At 34.6% G+C, this 26991-nt stretch overlaps 1 protein-coding gene across 3 annotated transcripts in view; it reads right to left on the reverse strand.

The window, feature by feature from the left end:
- USP47 (ubiquitin specific peptidase 47) overlaps nucleotides 1-26991 on the reverse strand; it is a 108064-nt gene that overhangs the window by 59316 nt on the left and 21757 nt on the right. For 2 of the 3 annotated variants that reach the window (XM_032427373.1, XM_032427372.1), the window contains exons 2-4: nucleotides 11262-11321; nucleotides 5380-5583; nucleotides 1006-1119 (exon numbers count right to left, since the gene is read on the reverse strand). In XM_032427373.1, the coding sequence (XP_032283264.1) occupies nucleotides 1006-1119; nucleotides 5380-5583; nucleotides 11262-11321 (378 nt within the window). The remainder of the gene's footprint in view (nucleotides 1-1005; nucleotides 1120-5379; nucleotides 5584-11261; nucleotides 11322-26991) is intronic. The other variant, XM_032427374.1, reaches the window with a different exon arrangement.

Consider the following 26991-nt stretch of genomic DNA (forward strand, 5'->3'; position numbering starts at 1 on the left):
ATATAAAATTAGCTTAAGCAATTAAGACCAAGCTGAAGAGTAATTACTATGCATTTTAAAACATGAATTCCTAAACCACAGATCTAGAGTTCCCTAAATTAATAACTAATTTATATTTCAATGTCATTCAGATTAATCAAGATCTTCTCATGATGTCATAAAAAAATGATGAGATGGAGCACCATCTAGTACTGCTTCAGTATGGATGTTCTGTGTTTAATTACTGTCTACTGTCCAGACAGCTATTCTAATTCATGAGACTTCTACATGAAAAGCATCAAATAGAAGAATTTCTGTGAGTGAAGTTACATTGAAAGAAGGATTCTGAAAAAGTCCATAAACTCTGTGAGCCTTAGTCTCCTCAGCCTGTAAAACAACAAGGTAAAGCAGACCAGGTTTTCTCGATCTTTTTTAGGAAGGACCCTCAAATTGGGAGTTACTGGATTAGACGATCTCTAGGACCACTGGACCAGACAGGAAAGCCTACTGAAATATGAACTTAGGCAAATACTAAAAGAATAGAAATAAAGCACGTAACTTGAAAAACTAGTTATTCCAGAAAGAGGGGGGTGGGAGCAAAAATGTCAGAATAGAGAATTATGGGGGTCTGTGCCTACCCTAAAATACAGAAAAATCTAGGCGTAACTGCCAAGGACTTACAACAACCAAGCAAATGCTTAACCAAAGGAAGGCCACTGAAACGCAGTAGGAGATCTCTGTGGTGTTTTAACTTATCCTAGATCTACCCCATCCCTGTCGTGGTAGTTTTGAAGATGGCAACCCCTGTTTCCAGCGCAGCAACAGACTATATACACAAGCAACAGTGCTATGGATGCCTACTGTTACCATGTTAACATATACACTTATAAAAAGCCAACATAAAATAGAAAAATAATTTATTATACATAAATCACAAATTATATCTCTCCTCCTTCCTTTGGAATACTGCTTCCCAACAGTGACAGTACACAAAAATTATGAATACGAGGCTTCTAAATAGTTTACCAGCAGTATTTGAGGCTGTTCACCATCTTTATCTGTCAAATGCAGAAAGTTCTTCTTTCCTGGCTCAAAATTAGCATCAAGAAGTGACTTGTCACTGGTATGGTCCAGTGGAGCCTATGGGCATAAAATAAAATATCTCAGATTATGAGAAACATTAATTATAATAATAAAATAAAACAAGTAATACATAAATGAATCTACAATTCTCAGGCTCAAACACTATTTTTTTAAAATAAAGATTCTGGTAAATTCTGTTAATCTAGACTTGGAATTAACTCATTTACTCATGTATTAGGATGGCTAAGCCCAGTGACAGTGCATATACTGACAGTTATCCCAGATGTGCACATTTCCCAACATCTAAAAAAAAAAAACTGGAGAGAAAAAAGGTAAAGAAGTAATGTTAAGTATTATGCAAAAAAATAATTATAAACATCTATGTTTCTATGTTCTCTAAAATGTATTTGCTAACAATCATTTCATATAAATAACTGTAAAAACATGTTTTGATATATGAATGAGAATTCCCTGATAAGCAACACACTAAGCAGTCCAACCAAACTAATTATGTAATATACCAAAATGGTCACTTTCAGAAAGATTCCTTAAGGAACAGCCTGTCCTAGGTAAATGATAACCTATTTAAAGTCCACTGCCAGGATCCAGAGGATCCTAGGAAGACAGAAGTCATCACTCCTCTGAAAATTAAACATCTAAGATATGTAGTCTTTACCTAACTCTTTGATTTGGTAAGGCAATTTCATTCTGATCCACTCTTGTTGGTGGATGAGAGATGGAGCTCTGTGTGCTCCAAGTCTACTGTAGGGACTCACCCACACGCTAGTCCACTGTTGAGAAAAATGAGAGATGAAATGAACACCCCATTCTTTTGCTTTAAAATTATTTTGTTATATTAAAGAATGTTTTTAATGCTTCCAAGATATGAGGAATGCCTCCTTAGGGGACTTATTTTATGGAAATGCCTTTCTTAGGAACTTAACATTATATATTAAAAAAAACGTGTAAATACTAACGACAAAAAAACAAAAAAAACTCTAACTGTAAAAAATGTTGCCACTTGCTATTTGTGTGACTTTGGGCAAGTTAACTCCATTTCCCCATGACTCAGTTTCTTTACCTATGACATGAGGCTGTACTAGAACCTACCTCGTACAGTGGTTATTAAGGACTAAATGCGGTTATACTTGTATAGAACCTCACACCAGAACAATACTAAGCACATAGTAAGTTTAAAATAAGTGTTAAGTAAATAAAATAACAAACATATGATCCCTCTTAACTGGCTCACATCTAGAAATCCATGAGAAAAATGGGACATAGAAAATGAGAAGCTGGGAGGTGGGGGAGGGGGCAACTGGATGATGGACATTAAGGAGGGCACATGATGTAATGAGCACTGGGTATTATACAGGACTGATGAATCACCAAAATCTAATAATATACTATACTGTAATTAACTGAATTTAAATTAAAAAAGAAAAAAGAAAATCAGAAGTGAAGAGAAGTCACACGAGAGGAAAGGTATGTTTGGGTCCTTTACATTCTGATAAGAAATCAGATAATATAGCAGGAATACATAGGTGTTTTACCTCAACAAATGTATGAAAAAAAAAAAATGTATGTATCTATGTGTATGAGGTGGTGGGTAGCTAAATGGGTTAGGTTTTTTTTTTTTAAACAGTTTTTTTTTTTTTTTTTAAAGATTTTTTCTTTATTTATTCATGAGAGACAGAGAGAGAGAGAGGCAGAGGGAGAAGCAGGCTCCCAAGGAGCAGGGAGCCCGATGCGGGACTCGATCCCAGGACCCTGGGATCATGACCTGAGCCGAAGGCAGATGCTTAACCATCTGAGCCACCCAGGCGCCCCTGGGTTAGGTTTTCACAAAGCATACATGCAGCACTGTGCAGTAAGCAGGTGAAAGAGTATACTTACAGAAATGTACAATAAGCAAATAAATATACAGAAGTCAAGTACTTGAGAACAGTCATAGCTAAAGAAAGAGAAATAGGTAATCCTGATATAGAGCTATTCTTTTTAAAGATTTTATTTATTTATTTGAGCATGAGTGGGGAGAGAGGCAGAGGGAGAGGGAGAAGCAGACTCCCCGCTGAGCAGGGAGCTCGATGTGGGGCTCGATCCCAGGACCCTGGAATCATGACCTGAGCCGAAGGCAGATATTAACTGACTGAGCTACCCAGGCGCACCATGACACAGATCTATTTAAAGCTACCATAAATGTTAATTTAACACACATCTTTGAAGTGCCTAGGGAGACTATCTATGGAGGATGCAAAATTAATACTATGAGGTCCCAGCCACCAAAATACACGCATTCTACCACATGGAAAAGACACAAATGAGTAACTATAATAAAAGAATGCTATGATAAGTGGCATAGCAGAAGAAACAGTACCACTGGGGGACAAAGAGATTACTTTTAAAGTGGCATGAAGAAACATCACGTAAGGTTTCTTAAAAGTAAAAAATAAATAAGACTCGGGGAGACATACATGACAGTATAGAACTATCCTTTAAAAAAGAGGCAAGGGCGCCTGGGTGACTCAGTCGTTAAGCATCTGCCTTCGGCTCAGGTCGTGATCCCAGGGTCCTGGGATAGAGCCCCGCATCGGGCTCCCTGCTCACCGAGAAGCCTGCTTCTCCCTCTCCCACTCTCCCTGCTTGTGTTCCCTCTCTCGCTGTGTCTCTCTCTGTCAATAAATAAAATCTTTAAAAAAAAAAAAAGAGGCAACATTAGAAGTTACATGGTGATGTAACAGGGAGTATTCAAAGTTTGAGATTAAATATTATTTCTCTTTGCATATTTTGTTGGTCTACCAATTTTACTAATCAATTTCAGAGGGGGGAAAAGTTGGTTAATGTAAAGCATTAGTTCCACATTTTAAAAATGTAAATATATTATGGAATAGAAAGCAAAATATCATGGATTTTAAGGGCAAATCATGCAACATCAAACATCTGTGATTCTTCCCTAGACCCAATTAAAACTCTGCCCTCCAAATATCACAGAGGTAATACACATTCAATTTCATTTCCCATCAGAGGTATTTTCCTGGAAAACTTACGAGCAGCAATGACATAGGACAGAAAATGGTAATATAAGCAAAAACATGGAGATAGAAAAGCATGGAAATTTGTGTTAAGAAAATAAATTAGTCCAGTATCTGTGAGTTGAGATTACAAAAGTCTTAAAGGACCCATTGTAGTTTGTCTACAAGCTTGCTAACCTAAGGAATCTGATTTTTAATTTCTGGGTAGTGAGTACTCATTGAAGGCTTCTGAACTGGAAGGTGACCTAAGAGCTACAATTTAAGATGACTGGAAACAATTCCAACAGTAATATGCAGGGTAATTTGGACAGAGAGACAGGAAATAAAAAATACTCTTTCCAGTACTATTCTAATAGTGCAGATGAGATCCAACTCAATGGTGTCCTTTGCCACTCTCCCATGCAAAAGTGATCGATCAATGCCTTCTCTTTGCACTCAGAACAAACTCACAATATAGTATTTCAAACATATTAATGTAATTATTTGTCAGTACAATCGTTTCTACAATAGGACTGTGAGATCTCTGACACAAAAGTCATGATACCACCAACCTTCTTGATCAGGTACCTACCACTGTATCTGGTACATAATCTCTATTAACATGACTGTATATCCTTCCTTTCCTTTTTCTTTCTATATAACTTTTTCTCTTTTCTAAAAATTAGATTATAAAATACACATGATTCCATATCCTGCTTTTTCTGCTTAAAAATATAAGATGAACAGGGGCACCTGGGTAGCTCAGTCGGTTAAGCGTGTAACTCTTGATTTCGGCTCAGGTTAGGATCTCAGGGTCAAGAGATCAAGCCCCATGAAGGGCTCCGCACTGAGTCTGCTTGAGATTCTCTCCCTCTCTGTCTGCCTTTCCCTCCACTCATGCACGTGCTCTCCCACTCTCTCTCCCAAATAAATAAATCTTAAAATATACATATATTATACATTTACGTATATCACATATATGATGAATAACATTCCATGCAGTAAATATTGGAAAATTTTCCATAGTTGACACAATATGCTAGTCCTCTTACATGAGAAAAAAAACTGATAAAATGTCCTTATACAAACTTTAGGATAAGCAAATGCTGAATCTGGAATGAAGGCAAAGGGATGAAGAAGGATCCAATTATTGAGTTGCACATAGGCTCTTAAATTATTTATTATAGTTTTGCTTATGATATTAAAAAAGTTTCCAGGATTTAATATATTCATTAATAACAACAATAATAATGACTATCATATTATTAGCAGCTTAAGAGAACATGCTTTAAGTCTAAGGTTTTACCATATCAGCAGTATTGATTCCATTTCCCCACACTAAATCAAAGGTTCCATTTATGTAGCCTACTTTGTTGGCCACATCTTCAAAGAGCTTCCTGAGTGGAGTAGAAGCTGGTAAATTTAAAGTGATCCGTTCATTCACTGTCTTTGAATTAGTAGTATCCTGTATTATACATAAAACTCTAGGTTCTTCAGCAGCATTTTCTACCTGAAATTAAAACAAACATTATTTATCTTTAAAGAAAAACAATTACAATTAGCCATATTTTCTATTATTAAATATAAAAATATCCCTCAAAATATTATTTTCTCCTAGCTAGTATTACTGTTTTGTTATGTCTGAAATACACTGGATGTATTTTGACATGGATATGTCAAACACAGAAAGTACCATATGTGCTTGTTTTGGAAAAACTGCGGCGTATTTAAGAATCAACATTCTTGTGGGTATTTGCTTTCACTGTACATCAATGGTCAACAAGCCATGAAGACAGTATACTTGAGTCATTTTCAGCTGAAAATAATAAAATCTGATCCTTAAAAATGTATCATTACCACACTAGCACAGTCAAATCAAGCACTTCCGGATTTCCTGAAGAAACAGAAAGGGAACTGAGAGGATTATCTCAACTTGCAAATCCCTAACTAAGGGACACAGGCAACCAGGCCTCCTGATCTTTATGCTACTGTACCTATAGACATGTCTAAAGGCCCCATTTATCAATGTGTTGGGAGCTGACAAGCTTATTTAAACAGATCAGTCAGCAGAAGCAGGTAAGGAAAAGCAAGGGAAAAAAAACTTTTCAATTACCAATGTAGAAGGAAGTTAGGGTCACAAATTCTCCTTCCGTCTTTTTCATCTAGCAATAACTCAGTAATTATCAAGACAAAAAGTTCTCAAAGGGACTTTCTCAGAGAGGCTCTGCCCTCCCTTTCAAGCTGTTGAAGGACACTGCTTTTCTTTTCAACTTTCCACAGTGGTAGCAGGCTGCATCAGATACTTGAATGCAAAAAATTCTTTCCCTCTTTCTCCTTAATGTCAAACTCTATGAATGGCACCATTATCCACTGACTTTTGCTGAAACTAGAGTTCTGAGCATCTTCCTCATCTCCTTCCTCTTCTTCACCTCACACAATCACCAAAATTCTATCAATTCCACCTTTCTTGAATATTTCTTGAGCCATCCCCTTTCTCTTTATTCCTGCCCGCAGCAATCAAAATCTTACACAAGATTATGGCAATAGCTTCATGAGAAGTTTAACATTTTCTAATCTTATCTTCCTTCAATCCAGAATAACACGCAAATCTGATTACATAAATCTCTTGCTTTCCCTCAAAAATCAAGTGCAGCAGTTGTTTAACTGGGGTTATGTCTCACCATCCCCATAATAGGCTTTACAGAAATATGAACTGTACAACCTGTGCTGTATACAATAATTTATTTCTTTCCTTCTCTTTTACAATAATATCAACTCCAGCCTTTTGTTGCTTCTATATAACCCGTTTTTAAATATAATTATCATTGACTAGTGCTGAAGACAGGATAGCCACAAGGTTTTTTTGTTTGGTGGAGTAATACAATTATAATTTGTTTCTGCTATATATAATTTTGGGTTTGCAAGAGATTATTTAAATTAAGATTAATCCAAGTAGTTTAGAACAGAAATGAATTTCTATAAAAGAAGTATAATGTTTAAAACAGATTGGCTACCATATTTCAGATAAATCAAAATATTTAATTACAAATAATAATCCATTTAAAAATGAAAAGAAGGAAAATACATTTCTATAAAATAAATAGGATAACAAAAAAGAGCATTACTAATATGCTTCTCAGAAAGGAGAAAAAAAGCCTTCACCTAAAAACTTAAGGTGTTATATCAACACATGTAATTAACTGTTTTACACCTTTTAATCCCAAACTGAGAAACATAAAGTGGACCTTTTTAAACTCTGGTTTATAGTAAAAGAATGAACAATTCAAAATAAATTTCAAATACAAAAGATCCACTTTCATAGTTTCAACAGTATACTTCAGAAGTAGATTCAAGTTTTCCAGATATAAAATACCAAAGGGCCAGATTTTAAACCCTTGGATGGCTGGAATTGATGGTGCAAGGAAGATTACCTTACCAAAGAATTCAGAAATCTGAAGTGTTGATTTACATCAGAATACATCAGTATACATCAGAATGGTGATGTAGCAACATCATATGGCCAGATATTAGCTGTTCCTCATTCTTTCCCCAAATATATCTGCACAAAGTATAGGCACTCCTATACCTCCTCTCTTTCCACCCAAAAATGTGGGGAAATTATCCCCAAAGAAATCTCATCTGAAAACTAAATGTACCACAGTAAAATTTAATCTCATGTGTGCCTTTTATTCTTTTGAATGAAAATGGCTCTCTTTTCTGTATACTGCATATAAATAATTTTTTAATAGGAGGTGTAAAAGGAAAAAGTGGAAATCATCTGTAATGCCCTAACACACAGATACAATTAACATTTTGGAGCACATCCTTCCAAATATTTTGCCCACATACACACACATGCGCACATATACATGCACACTCTTGAACACACACACTGGGTTAGAATATGCATGCTGTTTTGTCATTTCTTTCTTTACTTATAAATATATCATGTAATCTTTTCCTGTCAAAGTTTTTCTAACTTTTCATTTTTAACAGCTGAATAGTATTTTATTACATGGATTAATAATAATTTGTTCTATCAGTTCCATTTTATTGGCTCAAGCAGACTTTATTACACTTTGGTAATAATACTGTGATGAACACCTACATACAACTTTGTGCACTTTTCCATTTCCTTAAAATTCCTATAAGCAGAATTTCTGGGCCAATCACATTTTATTCTTGAATTCAATTCTAAAATAACTGAAACAAACAAAAAGCTCTGCTCTTCTTTAAGGCTCTAAGCTAGCCACTTATAAATCTTAATTACTTAAGATTACTTAAATTACTTAAATACTCTACATTCTGGCCCATTATTTCAAATTTAATCTAATATATGGCTATCATCCATGGGCTACATTTAAATTTTTCATAGCACTACTGCCAACACTAATCACACACTCATATGTAGTCTCTCTCCTCCTCCCCCATGTCCCCCCAATCTGGGAACTAATAAGAAAAAAATTTTTCTTTCAATTCTCAGATATCATCAATAAGTATAACAATAACTTTACAACAGTTTTCCAAGAAAGAAGAAAAAAACAACAACTCTACAAGGTTATATTAAACATGCAGATTTACAAAACATTTAAATGTAAAAGGTGTTTCTTAGAATTAGGAAAATAGGGTAGCTACCTTTCTTCTTTTCTTTGGAGCTCTGCCCCTGCCTGATCCCACTTACGCCCAAAGGAAAAAGCAATATCACCTTGAGGTAAATGATAAATGGCTACAAATTCCTTGCCACTCAATTTCTTTTTCCTTTTCCTATGAATCTGGACGGGCCTAGTGACCAGCTAGGACCAACAGAATGTACTACAAGTGACACTGTGTGATTTAAGGCAGGACCTTAAAAAATCAGCAGCTTCTGCTTTTGTACCTCTTGGAAGATTCCCTCTTATGAGTTAAAAAAATCCACTTACCCTGGGACCACCATGCTACAGGGAAGCCCTAACAATCCACACAGAGAGAAATCGGACACTTAGTGGAGCACTGGAGTGCCTAATAATGGAGAAAAGCCTTCTTGGACATTCTATCCAAAGCCACCCACCAGCTAAATGCAGCCAAGTAATGATCCTCAATGATGCCACATGGAGCACAGAAACTAACCAGCTGAGCCCTTGCCCAAATCCCATCCCTCTGAATTATGAACAAATAAACTAGTTGTCTTAAGCCACTAAGTTTTCGTGTAGGCTGTTCCATAGCAAAAGATAATAAAAAATACACTTAGGCACATTGAAGCATACTTGAGCACTAGCTGGAAAGGATGTTGTAATGGTGGTGTTGGTAGTAGGAGGGAGGGTGTCCATTTAAATACTACACCCAACATTAAGGCATCTGAGGATATGTCATAATTTAGGGAACAGAGCACAATTTTTGAGTTCAAAGAGCTTTATGATGAATAAGGGAAAATGAGAGGAAATAAATGCAAAGTTTTAGAAAAGCCCAAAGCATGTTCCACTTGGGAAAATGTTTAATATATCTTAGGTGAGCTATTACAGGGGCACAAAGTTCCCTACACAGAAAATCTAGCCAGTTAAAAAAAAGACATAAAATATAAAATTAAAACTATTTATTTTATGGACAACTCATAGCAATATTACACTTGTGAGAATAAGGGGAAAGTCAACAGCAGTTACAATAACACTGTGCATGCTGAGAGAGTGTTCTGTCTGTGCCTATCTATGCTCACTGCAGAAACAAAGCTAGATTTCCTAACAAAGTCTGAAGAAAGAATCCCTGAAAAGAGTAAAAAAAATTACACCACAGACTTATTTATAAAAGATAAAACACAGTGGGATAAAAACACTCTAAACATATTTTCTTCCAAAGATAGGTTCGCTGCTAGGGACATCCTGTAGAGGTCGACATGAGATAGTTCTGAGGGGTCGCAGAGCCTGCTTGAAGGCATGTTCACCTCTTAAGTCATGTCATCTCCTTTTCTTGGCATTCCTAATAGTTCTAAATTCAATCTGCGTTCTCTGAAATTAACACCATAATTTTTGTTTCATAAAAGACACTTCCTAGGTAGGTGTTTCTTATTTAAAAGGCAAGGTGTATAATTGATGGCATATATTCAGAATGGTATTCGCATGTAGAAAACAACTTAATATCAACCCAAATTCAAAGTTACCAAGATTCAGATTTTTTTAAGAAAATAAAATTAATATAAAAACTTTTAAAACATTACAAAGGGACCTCTTTACCTCTAAATTTAATAGTCAACCCATTTTCTTTTAAGACCTCCTTCTTTTCAATGTTATTACAAAGATTAACATTATGGTTGCAAACTTACACGCACGCACAAAGGTCTATCTGCTTCTTGGTACAGGAGCTGCTATGAGCTAAAAAGACAGGCCTTACTTATTAGCACATTACCCTTCTGGGCATCCACAGTTAATACTGGCATAGGTTAAAAAAGAGAACTAAAGAATGTGAATATTTTTGCTGAATGAAATTTGTTAAATTTATCAACGCCATTCAGATTTGTATTTTTACTTTAACAAGTGACAATAACTGGGGCAGTGATGGAGGCTCTAACTTATATTTTTAAAAAATTTATTTTTAAGATCCTCCCTCCACTCCATTCTACTACCTCCCCCCGCCCAGCAAACTCCACAATGTTATATGATGTTTTCCTAAGTGGTCTCTTGCCACAGATCACTTAGAGAAGGCGAGAGATTAAAGGAAGCACCTTGAAGAAAGAACTATAGAGTTCAAGGGACCTGAGGAAAATGAGGTATTAAGTAAAAGTTAGAATGGGATGCTACATCACAAGAAAGTTTAGGTTTATAGTGCATTCAGGCTGCTGGAAAAGTAATAGTTTTAATTATTCAAATAAGATTTCTGGGATTTGACTCTGTAAATTATTAAATGATTTCATCCCAGCACTATTAATACTTCAGAAAATGAAATATATCTGTATAAAAAACAGACAACCATACCATAAAGTCAAAACAAAGGGTTCTATAGTTTTTATATGTTTTCCCCCTCACTCACATGTTAAAAACAAGGGACTATCTAGACACATATTCAGTTAAGGTGGCTTTCTTCTTATTAAAATCAGGTAGAAATAAAATAAGCCAAACAAGCATAAAACTTAAGACATGCCTTGTTATTAAATAAAAATACTAACATGCTGTTACTTGTTCTGCTGATTATCATACTAAAGCAATTACATCAGCAGTCTACCTGTAAAAATTTCTTCTTCATTTCATCAAAGATATTTTGTCTGCATCTCCAAAACACATCCTATGGTATATAAGAACAAAATGAATTACAAATTATTTCTTTAAAATAAAGAAGACAGTGAAATGAGAACAATTAAGCTAAAGACATTTTTGCAACAAAATATGTATTAAAGTAGTACACCAGCTAGGATCTTATTCATAAATTACATTTGTAATTTTTACCTTAGTCCTCAATTACTCTTGTAAGGTTACTGAAAACCTGTGCCACAGTGATAAAGATTAACATTAGCACGGAAAAATACCAACCACATTTTAACAAAGAGTAGTAGCTTTAGAATTAGGTGTAAATCAAATGTTCTAAGCCACATAATATTTTTTCCAGTTTTACTGAGATATAATTAACATCTAACATTGTAATAATTTAAAGTGTACAACATAAGGATCTGATATATGCATACACTGCAAAATGATTACCCAATTAGTTTAGTTAACACCCATCATTCCACACAGTGACAATGTTTTTCTCCTAGTGATGACAACTTTTAAGATCTACTCTCTTAGCAACTTTCAAACACACAGTGCAATAATGCTACTGTAGTCACCACGCTGCACAAGACATCCCCAGCACTTACTTATCTTACAACTGGGAGTCTGTGCATTTGGACCACCTTCACCTATTTCCTCTACCCTCTTCCTCTGACAACCACCAATTTGTTTCCATGAGCTCTTTTTTTTTAGATTCCACATGTAAGTGAGATCAGACAGTATTTGTCTTCCTCTTCCTAAGTCACATAATATTTAGAGTCCATTAAAGGAATTTTGTGGGGAAACCTAGAAATCCCTGATTTAGGTGGTTTATAAATTTGGATTTTTTCACATGATAAATAATCTTCAAGTAAGGCTGCTTAACACTACTACCTACAGCTATTTTCTTTCAATGTAAATCTTTTCCTTATTATGAGACAAGCTTATTTTTCCAATTAAGGAAATATAGAAATATGCAAAAGGAAAAAAAAGATAACCTATAATGAAGAGAGAATCTCCTGAAAAATCTCGGTTTTACATCATTTCACACTTTTTCTGTACAAATCTTGTTTTCCCTCACTTAATTAATAAAAAGACCAATGTATTATTTCAAAGGGTGGTTTTTATTACTCACAGTAACTTGTACACTATTCTTTATCAATAAAAAAATTTACATTATTTGCTTTTATAATAGAAATACATTATAATAGCAGTACATAATTTTTAACAAGCAACTCTAAAATAACCCCTATAGCAACGGTTAACAATTTGATATATATCCTATCAGATCCCTCTCCATTCTATGCATATATTTATTATGGAGATTGTTAATTATTAACCAAATAAGATCATTCTGTACACCAACATTTGAATTCTGCTCCGAAAGTGTTTTTAGTAAATGAAATGTTTAGTTTTTAGTTTCTACATAGTCTTCCACTACAAAGGAAACCATAATTTATTTAATTAATTGGCTATTAATGGGCATTTAGACACCTTCACATTTTCACTACAGCTTTGCTTATCTGTACAATTTTTTTCCTAAAGATAATTTTCCAAAGAAAGAATTATTAGATCAAAAGTTATATACTTGTTTTTAGGATTTTTAATACATGGTGTCAAAAGGCTATCTCTTCCACAAATAAGAACTGAACTACAACTATCTGTCAACTACTAGGTGCTCAGAAAATATCAGTAAACAAAGCCCTTGCCCTCAAGGAGCTGCCATTTTACAGTGGGAACTCAACCATAAACAAATCTAAGCCATCAGGTATCCACCAACCTCAGAGTCTTTGCATTTCTGTCCATTCTACCTGGAATGTTCTTCCCCTGGATGTCCTTACTTCCTTTGCTCAAATATCATTGTGGTGGCTTCAAAGTATGTCCACAGATTCTTTGACATGCCTCCCAGCAAGAACAGGAGTCTAATTCCAGTCCCCTTAATTATGGGTCAGCCTTAGTGACTTCCTGTGATATACAACATGACTTTAAGACCAGGGTAGAAAGGGCAATACAGTTTCTTCCTGGCTGTCTCTCAGATGCTTGCCCTTGGAACACAGCCACTATGCTGTGTGAGAGCCAAGCAGCCACACAGAAAGGTCATGTGTAGATGTTCTAGCCACAGCCCAAATGAGATCCCAGCTGGCAACTAGCATGAACCATCATACATGTGAGGAAATATTCAGATGATTCCAGTCCCCAGCCTTTCAGCTGCCCAGGTGATGCCTAGCTGAGCAGAAATGAGCTGTCCCAGCCCAGCCTTGCCTAAATTGCATATCCATGAACAAAAGTCACTAAGTTTGGGGGCAGGCTGTTATATAGCAAAAGATAATCAGAACAGTCAATTTCTCAATCTGGTCTTTTTCTCATCATCCTTTTAAAATTACAATCCTCTTGATAGTTTACATCTCCCTTCCTTGCTTCAGGTTTCCCCACAGTACTTTTGGCCACTTGATATATTTGTTTATATTTTACTTGTTTATTGTCTATCTCCAAGAAACTTCTACTATGAGCCAAGATGAAGTAACAGACTGGATTTACCCTCCCCATCTTAAACAACTAAAAAACTACACAAAATATATGAAAAAAATAACTTTTGATAGTATTAAACAACAAGCAATGCAGGACAGTGATCACTGTGAAGGCAAAACAAACATGATGAGCTACCTTCCAGACTACAGTGCAGGGAGGGAGAATCCAGGTAGATTCCAGCAATTTCCTGAGTTGAAGAGATGAGGTGGGAGTTTGAGGGGGCCCATTCAGCTAAAATTTACAGAGCAGAATACTGAAGGAAGGAAAGCTGTGCAAACAGCAAGCTCCAGAGGTCTGTAGCAGGGCTTTCCTTGAGTATTTGGCTGAGCACTCATCAGCAAGTGCATGTGAACAACTACCCAAGGCTGGGGAAGGAGCCATAGGAAAGAACCCTCACAGCTCGTTTCAGTGCCAACCAGCCAGAATGAAAAAACTATAATACACAAGGCATCAGATAAGAGTACTCAAGGAGTATTGTCTCAGTACTCGGACCAAATTTGACTTAGTCTAAAGGCTACTCTGACCCAGTCTTACAAAGCTGAAAGGCAAGCCTCAAAAAGATCAAACTGTTCACAAGTAAATTAAGTGCATTCAAGAACAAAGCTCAAGAACACTTATGGGAATAAAAAATACCCAGCACCCATCAAGGTCTAATTCACAATGTCTGATATCCAATCAAACATAAACAGGCATGTAAAAAAGCAGGAAACTATGACCCATAATAATAAGAAAAATCAATCAATGAAAACCAACCCAGAAATGATACAGATGATAGAACTGGTAGACAAGGATATAAAAAGTGTATAACTATATTCTGTATTTCAAGATGGCAGATAAGGGGGACGCCTGGCTGGCTCAGTCAGTAGAGCAAGTGACTCTTGATCTCAGGGTCATGAGTTCAAGCCCCACATTGGGTGTACAGATTATTTAAAATAAATCTTTAAAAAAAAAAAAAAGGTAGATGAGTATGTTAAGAAAAAAGATGGAAGCTATTAAAAAGAGCCAACTCAAATTCCTGAAAGTACAAAATCTGAGATGAACTATATAATGGATAGGATTAACAGATTAGGTACACTGAATAAAAAATTAATAAACTTGAAGACAACAACAGAAACTATCAAAAATGAGACCCAGATTTCATCTTTTTTATGGTTTCATAATATTCCTGTATACACACACACACACGCGCGCGCACACACACACCCCACATCTTCCTTATCCATTCATCTATTGATGGGCACTTATGTTGCTTCCATACCTTGGCTAATGTAAATAATGCTGCAATAAACATAGGGATGCACATATCTTTTCGAATTAGTGTCTTGTTTTCTTTGGGTAAATAAAGAAGATATTGCATTATTTGAGACAACATGCATAAATCTAGAGAGCATTATGCTAAGTGAAATAAGTCAAACTAAGAAAGACAAAGTGGAATCTTAAAAAATAAACAAGCAAAAAGCAGAATCAGACCTAAAAATACAGAGAACAAACTGATGGTTGACAGAGGGGAGGGAGGGTGGGAGAGTGGGCAAAATGGGTAAAGGGGAGTGGAAGATACAGGCTTCCAGTTATGGAATGAGTAAATCACAGGAATACAAAGCACAGCATAAGGAATACAGTCAATGATATTGTAACAGCAATGCATGGGGACAGATGGTAGCTACACTTCTGGTGATACAGCATAATGCATAAACTTGTCAAAATCACTATGTTGTACACCTGGAACTAAAGTAACACTGTGTGTCAACTATACTTAAATTTAAAAAAAAAAAAGAGAGAGAGAGAGAAACACAAAGGGGAAAAAATCACACACACACACACACACACACACACACGTGTGGAACAGAAACCATAAAGGCCAGAAGGAAAGAACCCTCATACATGTGAGGAAATATTCAACATTTTTCAGGTGTTTACAGAAAATAATGGTTAACCCAGAATCTTAAAATGAAAAAAAAAAGTCCTTCAGGAATGACCCAGAAATTGCTTTAGTAATCAATCAGAATTCAAGACACTCTTAGATAAAGGAAAACTAAAAGAATTTGTCTCCAGTAAAACTACTCTAAAGGAATGGATAAAGGAATTTCTCTAAACAAAAAGGAAATGATCAAAGAAAGAACCTTAGAACATCAGGTAGGAAGAAAGGAGATAGTATGCAAAATAAGGCTAACTACAATACACTTTCCTTCTCCTCTTGAGTTTTTATTAACTGTTTGAAAGTTGACATAAAAATGAAAAAACTGCTTGATATACTTACAGATGTGTAGAAGAAATATCTGACACCATTATATTATAAACAAGGAAAGGTAAAGGGACATAAAGGAGTAAGGATTCTGCATTTCAACTGAACTGATAAAATAATGACACCAGTAGACTGTGATAAGTTGGAATATATAAAGTAATAACCAGAGGAATCACTAAAAAAGCTCATGAATGATACAATCAAAATCACTATAGATAAATCAAAATGGAATTTTAAAAAATGTTCAAACAATGCATAGGAATCTAAGTAAAAGACAACAGGAAAAAAAAAAGAAAAGACAACAGAAAAACGAAACCCAGAGAACAAACAGAAAACACAAAATAAAATGGGTGACTTAAGCTCTAACATACTAATCATTACATTAAATATAAATTATCTAGGGGCACCTGGGTGGCTCAGTTGTTGGGCGTCTGCCTATGGCTTGGGTTGTGGTCCCAGAGTCCTGGGATCGAGCCCCGCATCGGGGTCCCTGCTCCGCAGGAAGCCTGCTTCCCCCCTTCAACTCCACCTGCTTGTGTTCCTGCTCTCGCTATGTCTCTCTCTCTCAAATAAATAAATAAAATCTCTAAAAATAAATAAATAAATAAATATTATTTAAATACATCAACTAAAAGATAGATATTGGCAGAGTGGATTAAAAAACATGACCCAACAGTATGCTATCTCTAAAAACTCACTATCCCTACACACACATATATATACACATATATGTAATACATATCATGTCAAATATATGATATATAAAATATTTTTAAATACTTATATATGATATAAATTTCATATAAAATACTTTAGATGAAAGTGAAAGAATAGAAACCACATACCATACAATCATTAATCGAAAGCAGGAGTTAATTTTAAAAGTTAATATCAGATAAAGTAGACTTCAAAACAAAGAAAATTATCAGAGACAGAAAAAAAATTACGTAATTATGATAAAAGGGTCTGTGCACCAAGAAGACATAGCAATCCTAAATGTGTATGAACTAAACAACAGAGCAGCAAAATGTGTGAAGCCAAAACTGGTAAAACTGAAAGAAGAATTAAGTAAATCTACAATTATAGTTAGGAGACTTCAACACCTCTCTCTTAACAATTGCTAGAACTACACAGAAAATCAGCAAAGACATAGAAAAAAATAATACCATCAACAAGATCTAATCAACATTTATAAACTATTCCAACTAACAAGGACAGAATATACTTTCTCTTCAGATGTACATGGGATACATACCAAGACAGACCACATTCTGGACCATAAAACAAACTTAAATGTAAAAGAACTGAAATCCTATAGAGTGTGTTCTCTGCTCACAATGGGATTAACAGAAAATCTGAATATAAATAGAGAAATAGAATGTCTTCTTAAATTAGAAGATTCAACATACTAAAAATTTCAATTCTCCCCAAATAGATACACAGTTTCAAAACAAGTCCTATCAAAATGCCAGTAAGAGTTTTTGAAGATACAGACAAGATTATTCTAAAATTTATGTGGAAAGGCAAAGAAACTAAAATAGCCAAAAGAATAAAGTGGGAGAAATCAGTCTACCCAATTTCAATACTCATTATATAACTATAGTACTATAGATCAATAGAACACAATAGAGATCGATACAAATATGCCCAACTGATTTCTGAGTAGATACAAAAACAACTCAATGGAGGAAAGATGGTCTTTTTAATAAATGGTACTGGAACAACTGGACATACATACGCAAAAAATAATAATAACAATCCTCAACCTGTCTCTTACCTTATACAAAAATTAACTGAGTATGGATCATAAACTTAAATGAAAAATATAAAACTATAAAACTTTTAGGGGGAAAAAAAAAAACGAGAAAATCTTCCAGAGCTAAGGCTAGGCAGAGTTCTCAGATATCATCAAAAGCGTGATCTATAAAAGGAAAATTTGATAAATTAAATTTCATCAAAATTGAAAAAGTCTATTTTACAAAGACCCTGTAAGGATGAAAAGACAAGTTACAGACTGGGAAGAAATATTTCAAACAACATAATTGACAAAGAACTAGTATCTAGACTATAAAGGACGCTGAGCACCTAACAAAAAAAAAAGATCTAATTAGAACCTAAGCAAAAATCATGAGACATTTCAACAAAGGGCATAAGCAGATGACAAGTAAGCACATGAAAAGATGGTCAATATCACTAGCCATTAGGGAAATGCAAATTAAAATAATGAGGTATTACCACACACTTACCAGAATGGCTAAAATTAAAAATAGTCACTAGGATGCAGAAAAACTGGATCTTGCATACTTTTCCTGGTGGAATATAAAATTGTATAGCCACTCTAGAAAAGTTTGGTAATTTCTTAAAAACTAATGATGGAACTACTATACAACCAGCAATTGCCCCCCTCAACAATTATCACAGAGAAATGAAGAATTACATTCAAACAAAAACCTATACATCAGTTTTTACAGCAGTTTTATTCATCATAGCCAAAAACTGCAAACAATCCAGAAGTCCTTTAACAGCTACATGGCTAAACAAACTGTGGTACATCCATACCATGGATATTACTAAGCAATTAAAAGGAATAAACTATCGATACATGCAACAATCTGGATGAAACTCCTGAGAAAATATTAAGTCTAAAAAGCCAAGTCCAAAGGTTTGTATACAGTAAGATTTCATTTATACATTTTTTAAATGACCAAGTACAAAATGGAGAACAAATTACAGACTGCACAAGATTAAAGAAAGGTTGGCAGTGGGAAAGAAGTGGGTGAGGTTATAAAAGGGCAACATGAGAGATCCTTATGAAGATGAAAATGTTCTGTATCTTGGCTGTATCAATGTCAATGTCTTGGTTGTGATATTGTACTATAGTTTTATAAGATGCTACTAATGGGGGAAATGGGGTAAAGAGAACAGTTACCTCAATTATCTATAATTGAGTCTACAATTATCTCAAAATTAAAAGTTTAATTTAAAAAATAATTAAGTCTTACTTATTAGTAGTATTATACCACTCTTCTACCTCTCTCTTCTAGAGACTACGAGAGAATTGCCTATTTTAAACCTTGAAGCTGAATGGAGGTGGAATGTGGAGTGAGTACTCCGGAGAATGTGTAGCCACAAGTTGGCCTTCATGCTGATTTGCAGTTCCAATTCACACTGCCTGGGTGGTACGAAAAACCCCCAGCCAAGAATTACATTGAAAATGGTTCTAGAATAGTAGTATTCCCAAATACATAACAGAAACAATCACGTTTCTTTTTTCTGGAGAACCGACCTGGTTCCCAAAGCTCAAATAATTTCATAAAAATTATTTTCATAATTCTAAAAGAACAGCTCAAAATTGTTTTTTTAAAAATCACTAATTACATGAGGAAAAATGCACCATGAGTGAGAGTCAGCAAAGAATAAACTACAGCAGATGACACACATAAAAGTTTCAATATTGAAACTATCAGTCACATTATATAAGATTATGTTTAATATGCTTCAAGAAATAAAAGAGAGCTTTGAAATTGTAAGTAAATGTTAGCAATTAGCAGGCTTTTAAAAGTACTGAACAAGATTCCTAAAAAAGAATATAATAGAAATTAAAAATACAAAGTCTAACAGTGTATTTAAAATATTTGAAAAAAGAATTAATGAACTCTACAATAGAACTAAAATTTCCTAAACTTTTATTGACATAGAGATGTAAAACACTAGGGCATTAAGAGACATGAAGGATATAGTAAGAAAATCTAATATACATTCAGGAGAAAAGAGAATATAAGTAGAGGAAATATTTAATTAGATAATGGCTAAGAACTTACAAGAACTGATCACCGAATCAGACTGAAGAAACCCAACAAATGTCAAGCAAAATAAATAAAATAGTTTAAATGCAGCCAGAAAAATGACAGATTACCTTAAAATAAACAATAATTAGACTGACAGCTGATTTCTCAACAGAAGAAATGGAAACCAGAACTTAAGCATACCTTTACTGTTCTGGAGGAGAAAAACAAAGACAGAACTAACTGTTAGTCCAGAATGCTATATATAGCAAAAGTGTCTGTCAGGAATGCAAAAGCAGAGATTTTTGTGACCAGTAGATCCTTGTTAAAGAAACTTTAAAAAAGGTATTCTCTTCTTTCTTCACTAGTTGCTTTGCCAAGGTAATCAATGTTTTTTTCTCACCCAAGAATCTTTTCTAAGGGCTAAAATCCCAGTGAACATCTGACTGCAACCACATTAGAGACTCCCAGTGAGAATCACTCACTTGAGGCAGGTCAATTCAAAGACGCTTGGATCCTCATCATCACAAAAGGCTATAAAAGCTTGAGGCATCATATACTTTTAGAATTTTATTGAAAGACATGAAGAAAGACAGGATGTTTCCTCTCTATTTATAATACGGAGAATTACATTTCACAGTAACCTCTCAAAAAAAAAAAAAAAATGTAAACAACTACTGTAGTGCCATAATCTAATGTGGCACCATAATCATGTTCATCATGAAAACAATTTTCTGGAAAAACCACCACAAACTCAATAAATATAATACAATGGTAAACAGTTAGCTCATATATTGCCAGCAAATCACAGGCATGGAGAGACTTTGCTTATCTAATATGGGATACAGACTATTCATGGATTTTAGCTTTAAAAAATCTGCCATTTTCGCTCTCCTAAGCCTTGAGTCTTATCCTCACTCCCACCTCCTATACTGGATCTGGTTCCCTCCTGGGCAGTACAATTTTTACTCAATGTTTACACTTTGGTCCCAGAGTTATTTTCTCTTTAACAAAGGAGTGAAATATAAAAAGAAATGAATACCTACCAAAATTAACTCAAAATGGATCAAAGAACTAAATGTAAGAACTAAAACTATAAAACTCTTATAAGAAAACAGAAAAGCTTCATAACTTTGGAGTTGGCAATGATTTGTTGGCTATGATACCAAAAGCAGAGACAACAACAAAAATAGATAAACTGGACTTTATCAAAATTTAACTTTTGTGTATCAAAGAACAACAGAGCGAAAAGTCAATGCATGGAATAGTAGAAAATATATGCAAATCAACATATCTGAAAACATAATAAAATGGATAAATTCCCTGAAATGAAGAAAACCTCAAGAGTCCTAAGCCATTAAACACATTGAATCAGTAGTTAAGACTCTCCTAATAACAACAAAAAAATTCCAGACCTGGATATTTCCCAAATACTCAAAGATAATTCAACTTTTACAGAAAATGTTCATAGTTACAGAAGATGAGGGACGCTCCGTAAATCATATGAGGCTAGTATGACAGTAAACTTTAAAAAGACTAATATAAGAAAGAAAAATTATAAACCATATCACTCATGAAAACTACAAAAAGTCTGAAACAAAGTTTTAGGAAATTAAATCCAGCAACATATTAGCTTAATATATCATAACTACGGTCATTTAACATTGGAAATATCAAATTACATAATGCCACACAGTAACAGATTGAGAGAAAATCATGTAAATACATACAATACAGAAAAGCCATTTGAAAAAAATTAACCATCTTTCATGGACATCTTTTCATGATAATGCATAACAAGAGAGAAGGAGAATCTTCTTGATAAAGTGCATCTACAAAATTTTACAGCAAACATATTTAATAATGAAATGCTGAAAGCTTTCACTTTAGTAGGAGGAAAACAAGGTTGCACACTGGTCACTACTTCTGATCAACATTGTACTGGAGGGACAGTACAATTAAGCAAGAAAATGAAAAACAACCTAAATGGATTAGAAAGAAAGAATATGGTCATTATACACCTAGAAAACCCAAATAATTTACATATAAATTATTACTATCAATAATAGCTTATGAAAGTTTCTGTCATTAAAAAAACAATATGTCAGCAATAAATTTAAAATCCAATAAAAATACCATTTACAATAGCATCTTAAAATACAAAGTCCTCAGAAATAGAGGTAACCAAAACTTTTAAAGATTTTTATGGAAAAAATAATAAAATCTCTTTGTAAGAAATTAATAAGATCTGAATAAATGGTAAGATTAATGAAACATGTATCATGTTTATCAATTGGAAGACTCAATATTGTAAAGAATTCAACTTTCCCTAAACTGATCTATAGGTTAAATGTAATTCCAATCAAAATTCCAACTCTGTGTGTGTGTGTTTACTGGAGGTGTAGGGGTGACTAAGTCTGAAATCTATATGAATGTGCAAAGTTACAAGAATAGCCAAGACACTCCTGTACAACAAGGTTGGGGTACTTGTCCAACCAGATACTAAAAATTAAAAATTACTAAGAAACTATAGGAATGAGGATAGTGGTATTGGTGCAGCATGTTATCTCTGAAACAGAGCCATATACATGTATGTATGTATATATGTATGTGTGTGTGTGTGTATAAACTTGACTAAAGAAAGAATAACCTTTTCAGTCAATGATCTTGGGATACATAGGTATACACAGAAAAAGGAACCCACAGAAATCTGATGCATACCTCATATCATACATTTAAAAAAATAATTGCAGGTGAATTAAAAGCCCAAATAAGAAAGCCAAAACTATAAATCCTTTATTTACTTATTTGGGGGGGGGGGGGGGGGGGGGGAGGAGGATGAGGGAGAAAGAGAGAATCCCAAGCAGGCTCCATGCCCAACGTGGAGCCCGACAGGGGGCTCAATCTCACGATCCTGAGATCATGACCTGAGCTGAAATCAAGAGTCGGATGCTTAACCGACTAAGCCAATCAGGCACCCCACGATACATCCTTTAAAAGGTAATATTATTTTTAAAAACTTAGGATAAGAAAGAAAATTTTTAAGTATATAAAAAGCACAAAAAGATTAAGACTGATTAAGATCAATTATGGACTTATTGATTTTAAAAAATTAAAAGGGCGAAAAAATAAACAACCACTTGGGAAAGGACATTTATAACAAATATAACAAGAACTGGTATCCCAGGATAATAATAAATTCCACAAATCAATATGGAAAGACAATCCAATAGAAAAATGGCCAAAGACACAAACGGGATTCTCAGAAAAGAATTAGCTCACAAAGAAATTTTTTCAATGCACAATATTATTAGTAAGTGAAAAAGACCATAAACTAAGAACTCTCACTCACTGTTAGTGGGGATGTAAAATGATATAACCCTTTGGGAAAACAGTTTTGACATTACTTATAAATCTGAAAATATGTTTATCCTACAATCCATCAATCTCATCACTAGGAGCATCTATCTATCTATCTATCTGGCCCACCACCAGCCAGCCAGCCATCATCTATCTCCTAAAAAAACTCTTGCCCCAAGTAACAGGAGCTATGTGCAGAAATGTTTATAGTACCATTTCTCACAACAGCACAAAACTGTAAACATCCTAAATGTCCTTCAGTGATAAACTGTAGTATATTCATAGAACAGAAGACTATGTAACAGTGAAAATGAATGAACTGCTATTATGTGTATCAACATAGATGTATCTCAAAAACATAAAGTGAAAGAACCAAGTCACAGGAAAATATATGCCACAGACTAACAGCCACAAAATCATTCTAATTGACATTACGCTCAAAAATATACAAAGTAGCCATTTTATTGTTTACTGACATAGCATGTGGTGAAACAAATAGAAAAACATGGTTATCAAAAATTTAGAATGGCGGTAGAGGCAGGGACCCAACTGAGGAGGAAGTCATACAGGATTTCCATGGTACCGGTAATGTTTTATATCCTGAAAAAGATGCCCGGGTATTTTATTATTATTCTTTACACTGTACTTAATATATTCATTTTTTGTATCCTATTCTTCATAATAAAATGAAATCAAAATGGGAACAAAACACAGATGACTAAGTTTAAATTAATTTACTATGAACAATGAACATCTTATTTTATTTTTTTAACATTTAGAGGGGGGATGTGTGGGGGATGGGGTAACTGGGTGATGGGCATTAGAGAGGGCACATGATGTGATGAGCACTGGGTGTTATATGCAATTGATGAATTACCGAACTCTACATCTGTAACTAATGATGTTCTATATGTTGGCCAACTGAATCTAAATTAAAAAATAAAATATTTTATTTATTTTGAGAGAGCACACACCTGCAAGTGGGGGGGGGGGTGCAGAGGGAGATAGGGGAAGATAGGCAGAGGAAGATAAGAGAGAGAATCTAAAGCAGGCTCCATGCTCGATCTCACAACCCTAAGATTGTGACCTGAGCCAAAAACAAGAGTCAGACACTTAACCAACTGATCCACCCAGGCGCCCCACATCTTACTTATTTTGGATAGTAGGACTGATAAATCAACAAATATGACAGGCACAAAATATCTTGACCTTAGAAAAGCACATCTAACAAAGTCACCCATAACACCAATATGCATAAAATGACAAAATATGCCTTAACAATTATAACTCTTAATTGAAACCACAACTAAAAAATTATGCCAAAAGATTATCTTTGGTCCTGTTGTATTCAATATTTTAAATAATTACCTAGACAAAGTCATGAAAAAAAATGATCAAATTTAAAGAAAAATCTAAGGAATAGTTAATACAATAAAAAGTATCAATTTCAAACCTATCTCAATAGCTATGGCCAAAACAAAAATTTTAAATAGAAATAAAACCCATTATTTTCATTCAAAAAATAAACTAGACGTAGGTGATAATCCACCAATTCTACCTTTAAGAATTCATCCAAGGGTAGAGTCAATGAATGTACAGATGTGAATATAAAAGGATCCTCAGCAAAACATTACTATAAATATAAGAAGAACCTACCAAAAGCTGTCTAGCCAAAAAAGAAAATATAAGAAAATTATAATAAACATATGCAATGGGATACCATGCAGTCTTTAAAAATAACATTATATGAGATATGCAGAAAAGGGAAAATAACCAATAGATATTGCTAAGAAACAATGCTAGCCTTAAAACATGAAATATAATAGCATTTTTTAAGAGTCTATATTGGGAAGGAGAAGGAAGGAAAAATTTCAGAATAAAAGAATCGTATCAAGCTATTAACAGTATTGTCTCTGAGGGGTAGAGCTAGAGGTGTTTTTTCCCTTTATGTTTTTTGGGGTTTCCAAATTGTTAGCACTGCACATGTACTTGTTTTTACAATTTATATGTAAATCATAAGAAATAAGCTTGGCAAATTTAGTCAACTTATATATTAAGTAAAATTTTTAAAGTGTTAGCCTACTCCTACCCTCTCAAACAAAAGAGACAAAACATTTACCCCCTCAATCAAAAATGCACAATAAGAAAACAAAAGCAATTTGCCTAGGCAAAATTACACATGGAAAAGATATCTAGGGAGATTTCAAGAACTACACTCAGTGTGTACAACAAACAGAATGATGTGTCTACAGAAAACAAACAAATAAAAACTAGCACAATCAAGATCAGGTACCATTAACAGACAATATGCAGACTGTCCACGATGTGAGGGTACTACACAGGAAAACAGTTAAAGGAACTAAAGATATCTAAAATACAGAAGACTTATGATAATAAACTATTATTAAGATTCTTCTACTTCAAGTAATATATCTGGAAAAATAGAGGCCACAAGGAAGGGTGGAAGCCTCTTAAAAGGAAATTAAAAAGAAAATAGTATTCATTTAGACAGTGGTTTAAAAAAATGAATGTCACTTATAGTCTTAAAGCCACACATAACATTCTACACATTAAAATATCTAATACTTCCGTTTCTGGGACAAGAGGGAGTAGATACACTTCTTCTTATTCCACCTGCTAAATACAACTAAAAGCATTATGTATTAAAGATAAGAAAACACTGAAAGGTGAAGATGAAGCCAACTGGCTAGGGACCTCAGGACCCAAAGAATGAAGGACATGGTGGTTAATTCCCTGGATTTCTTTTTGCCTAATACATCCTGGTCTGAGTAGCCACAGACTGAAAATGCCCCAAGACAAGACTGCCTTTCTCTAGCTAAACGATCAGAAAAGGGATAGTCTCACAAAACAGGAAATTTTTAGACACTAATCACACTACAGCCAAACATTACAGGGGGAGAAAAAAAATAAATAACTTGCTCTGCCTCCACTCCCATCATCAAAGTTCAAGAGATTTCCACTCTCATCTAGCTAAAACAAGGCACTCCCCTCCCTCCCACACTCTTCCACCAGAGCGACATTACAGAAGACCAAGTGGGCAGTGGGACTTTCATCACAGCCCAGTGGTAAGAAGTACCTCCTCACTTCGCTATCAGTGAAAGCCTCATGGCAGGAATAACAAAGTGCCTCTCCCGGTCCCAGCCAAGCAGGTATCTACAGAAGTTTAAGGGGAATCTGAACTTCATCCCCACCCAGGAGTAACAAGGCACCACTCCCACCCCAGGCTGTTAAAGAAAGGTGGGAGGAGGAACCTGGACTTCTACCCCGCCCCCCAGTAATGAAGGAGTACCCCCTTTCTCCTGTTGGCATGGTGTCAGACAAGATCTGTTAAAACAGACGTGTAAGTAAGATTCAGAGTTCGTAATACACTATCCCAAATGTCCAGGATAAATTGAAGTCACTTGTTATACCAAGAACCAGGAAAATTTCAACTTGAATGAGAAAAGAGAATCAACAGATGCCAACACGAAGATGACACAAATGTTGGAATTGTCTGACAAGGATTTTAAAGCAGCTGTCATAAAAATGTTCAACAATTATAAATACACATAAACAAATGAAAAAACAGAAAGTCTCAGCAAAGAAATAGCAGACAAAATAACTAAAATTAAAACTCACTAAGTGGGCTCAATAGCAGAATGAAGATGATGAGGGAAAGGATCAGTGACCCTGAAGATAAGAACAACAGAAATCTTTATCTGAACAATAAAGAAAAAAAAAGACAAAAAAAAAAAAAAATCATTCTCAACATCCATAGGACCATAAAAAAA

Source organism: Phoca vitulina, unplaced genomic scaffold (genome assembly GCF_004348235.1).
Source record: "Phoca vitulina isolate PV1807 unplaced genomic scaffold, GSC_HSeal_1.0 scaffold36, whole genome shotgun sequence".
NCBI classification, from domain to species: Eukaryota; Metazoa; Chordata; class Mammalia; order Carnivora; family Phocidae; genus Phoca; species Phoca vitulina.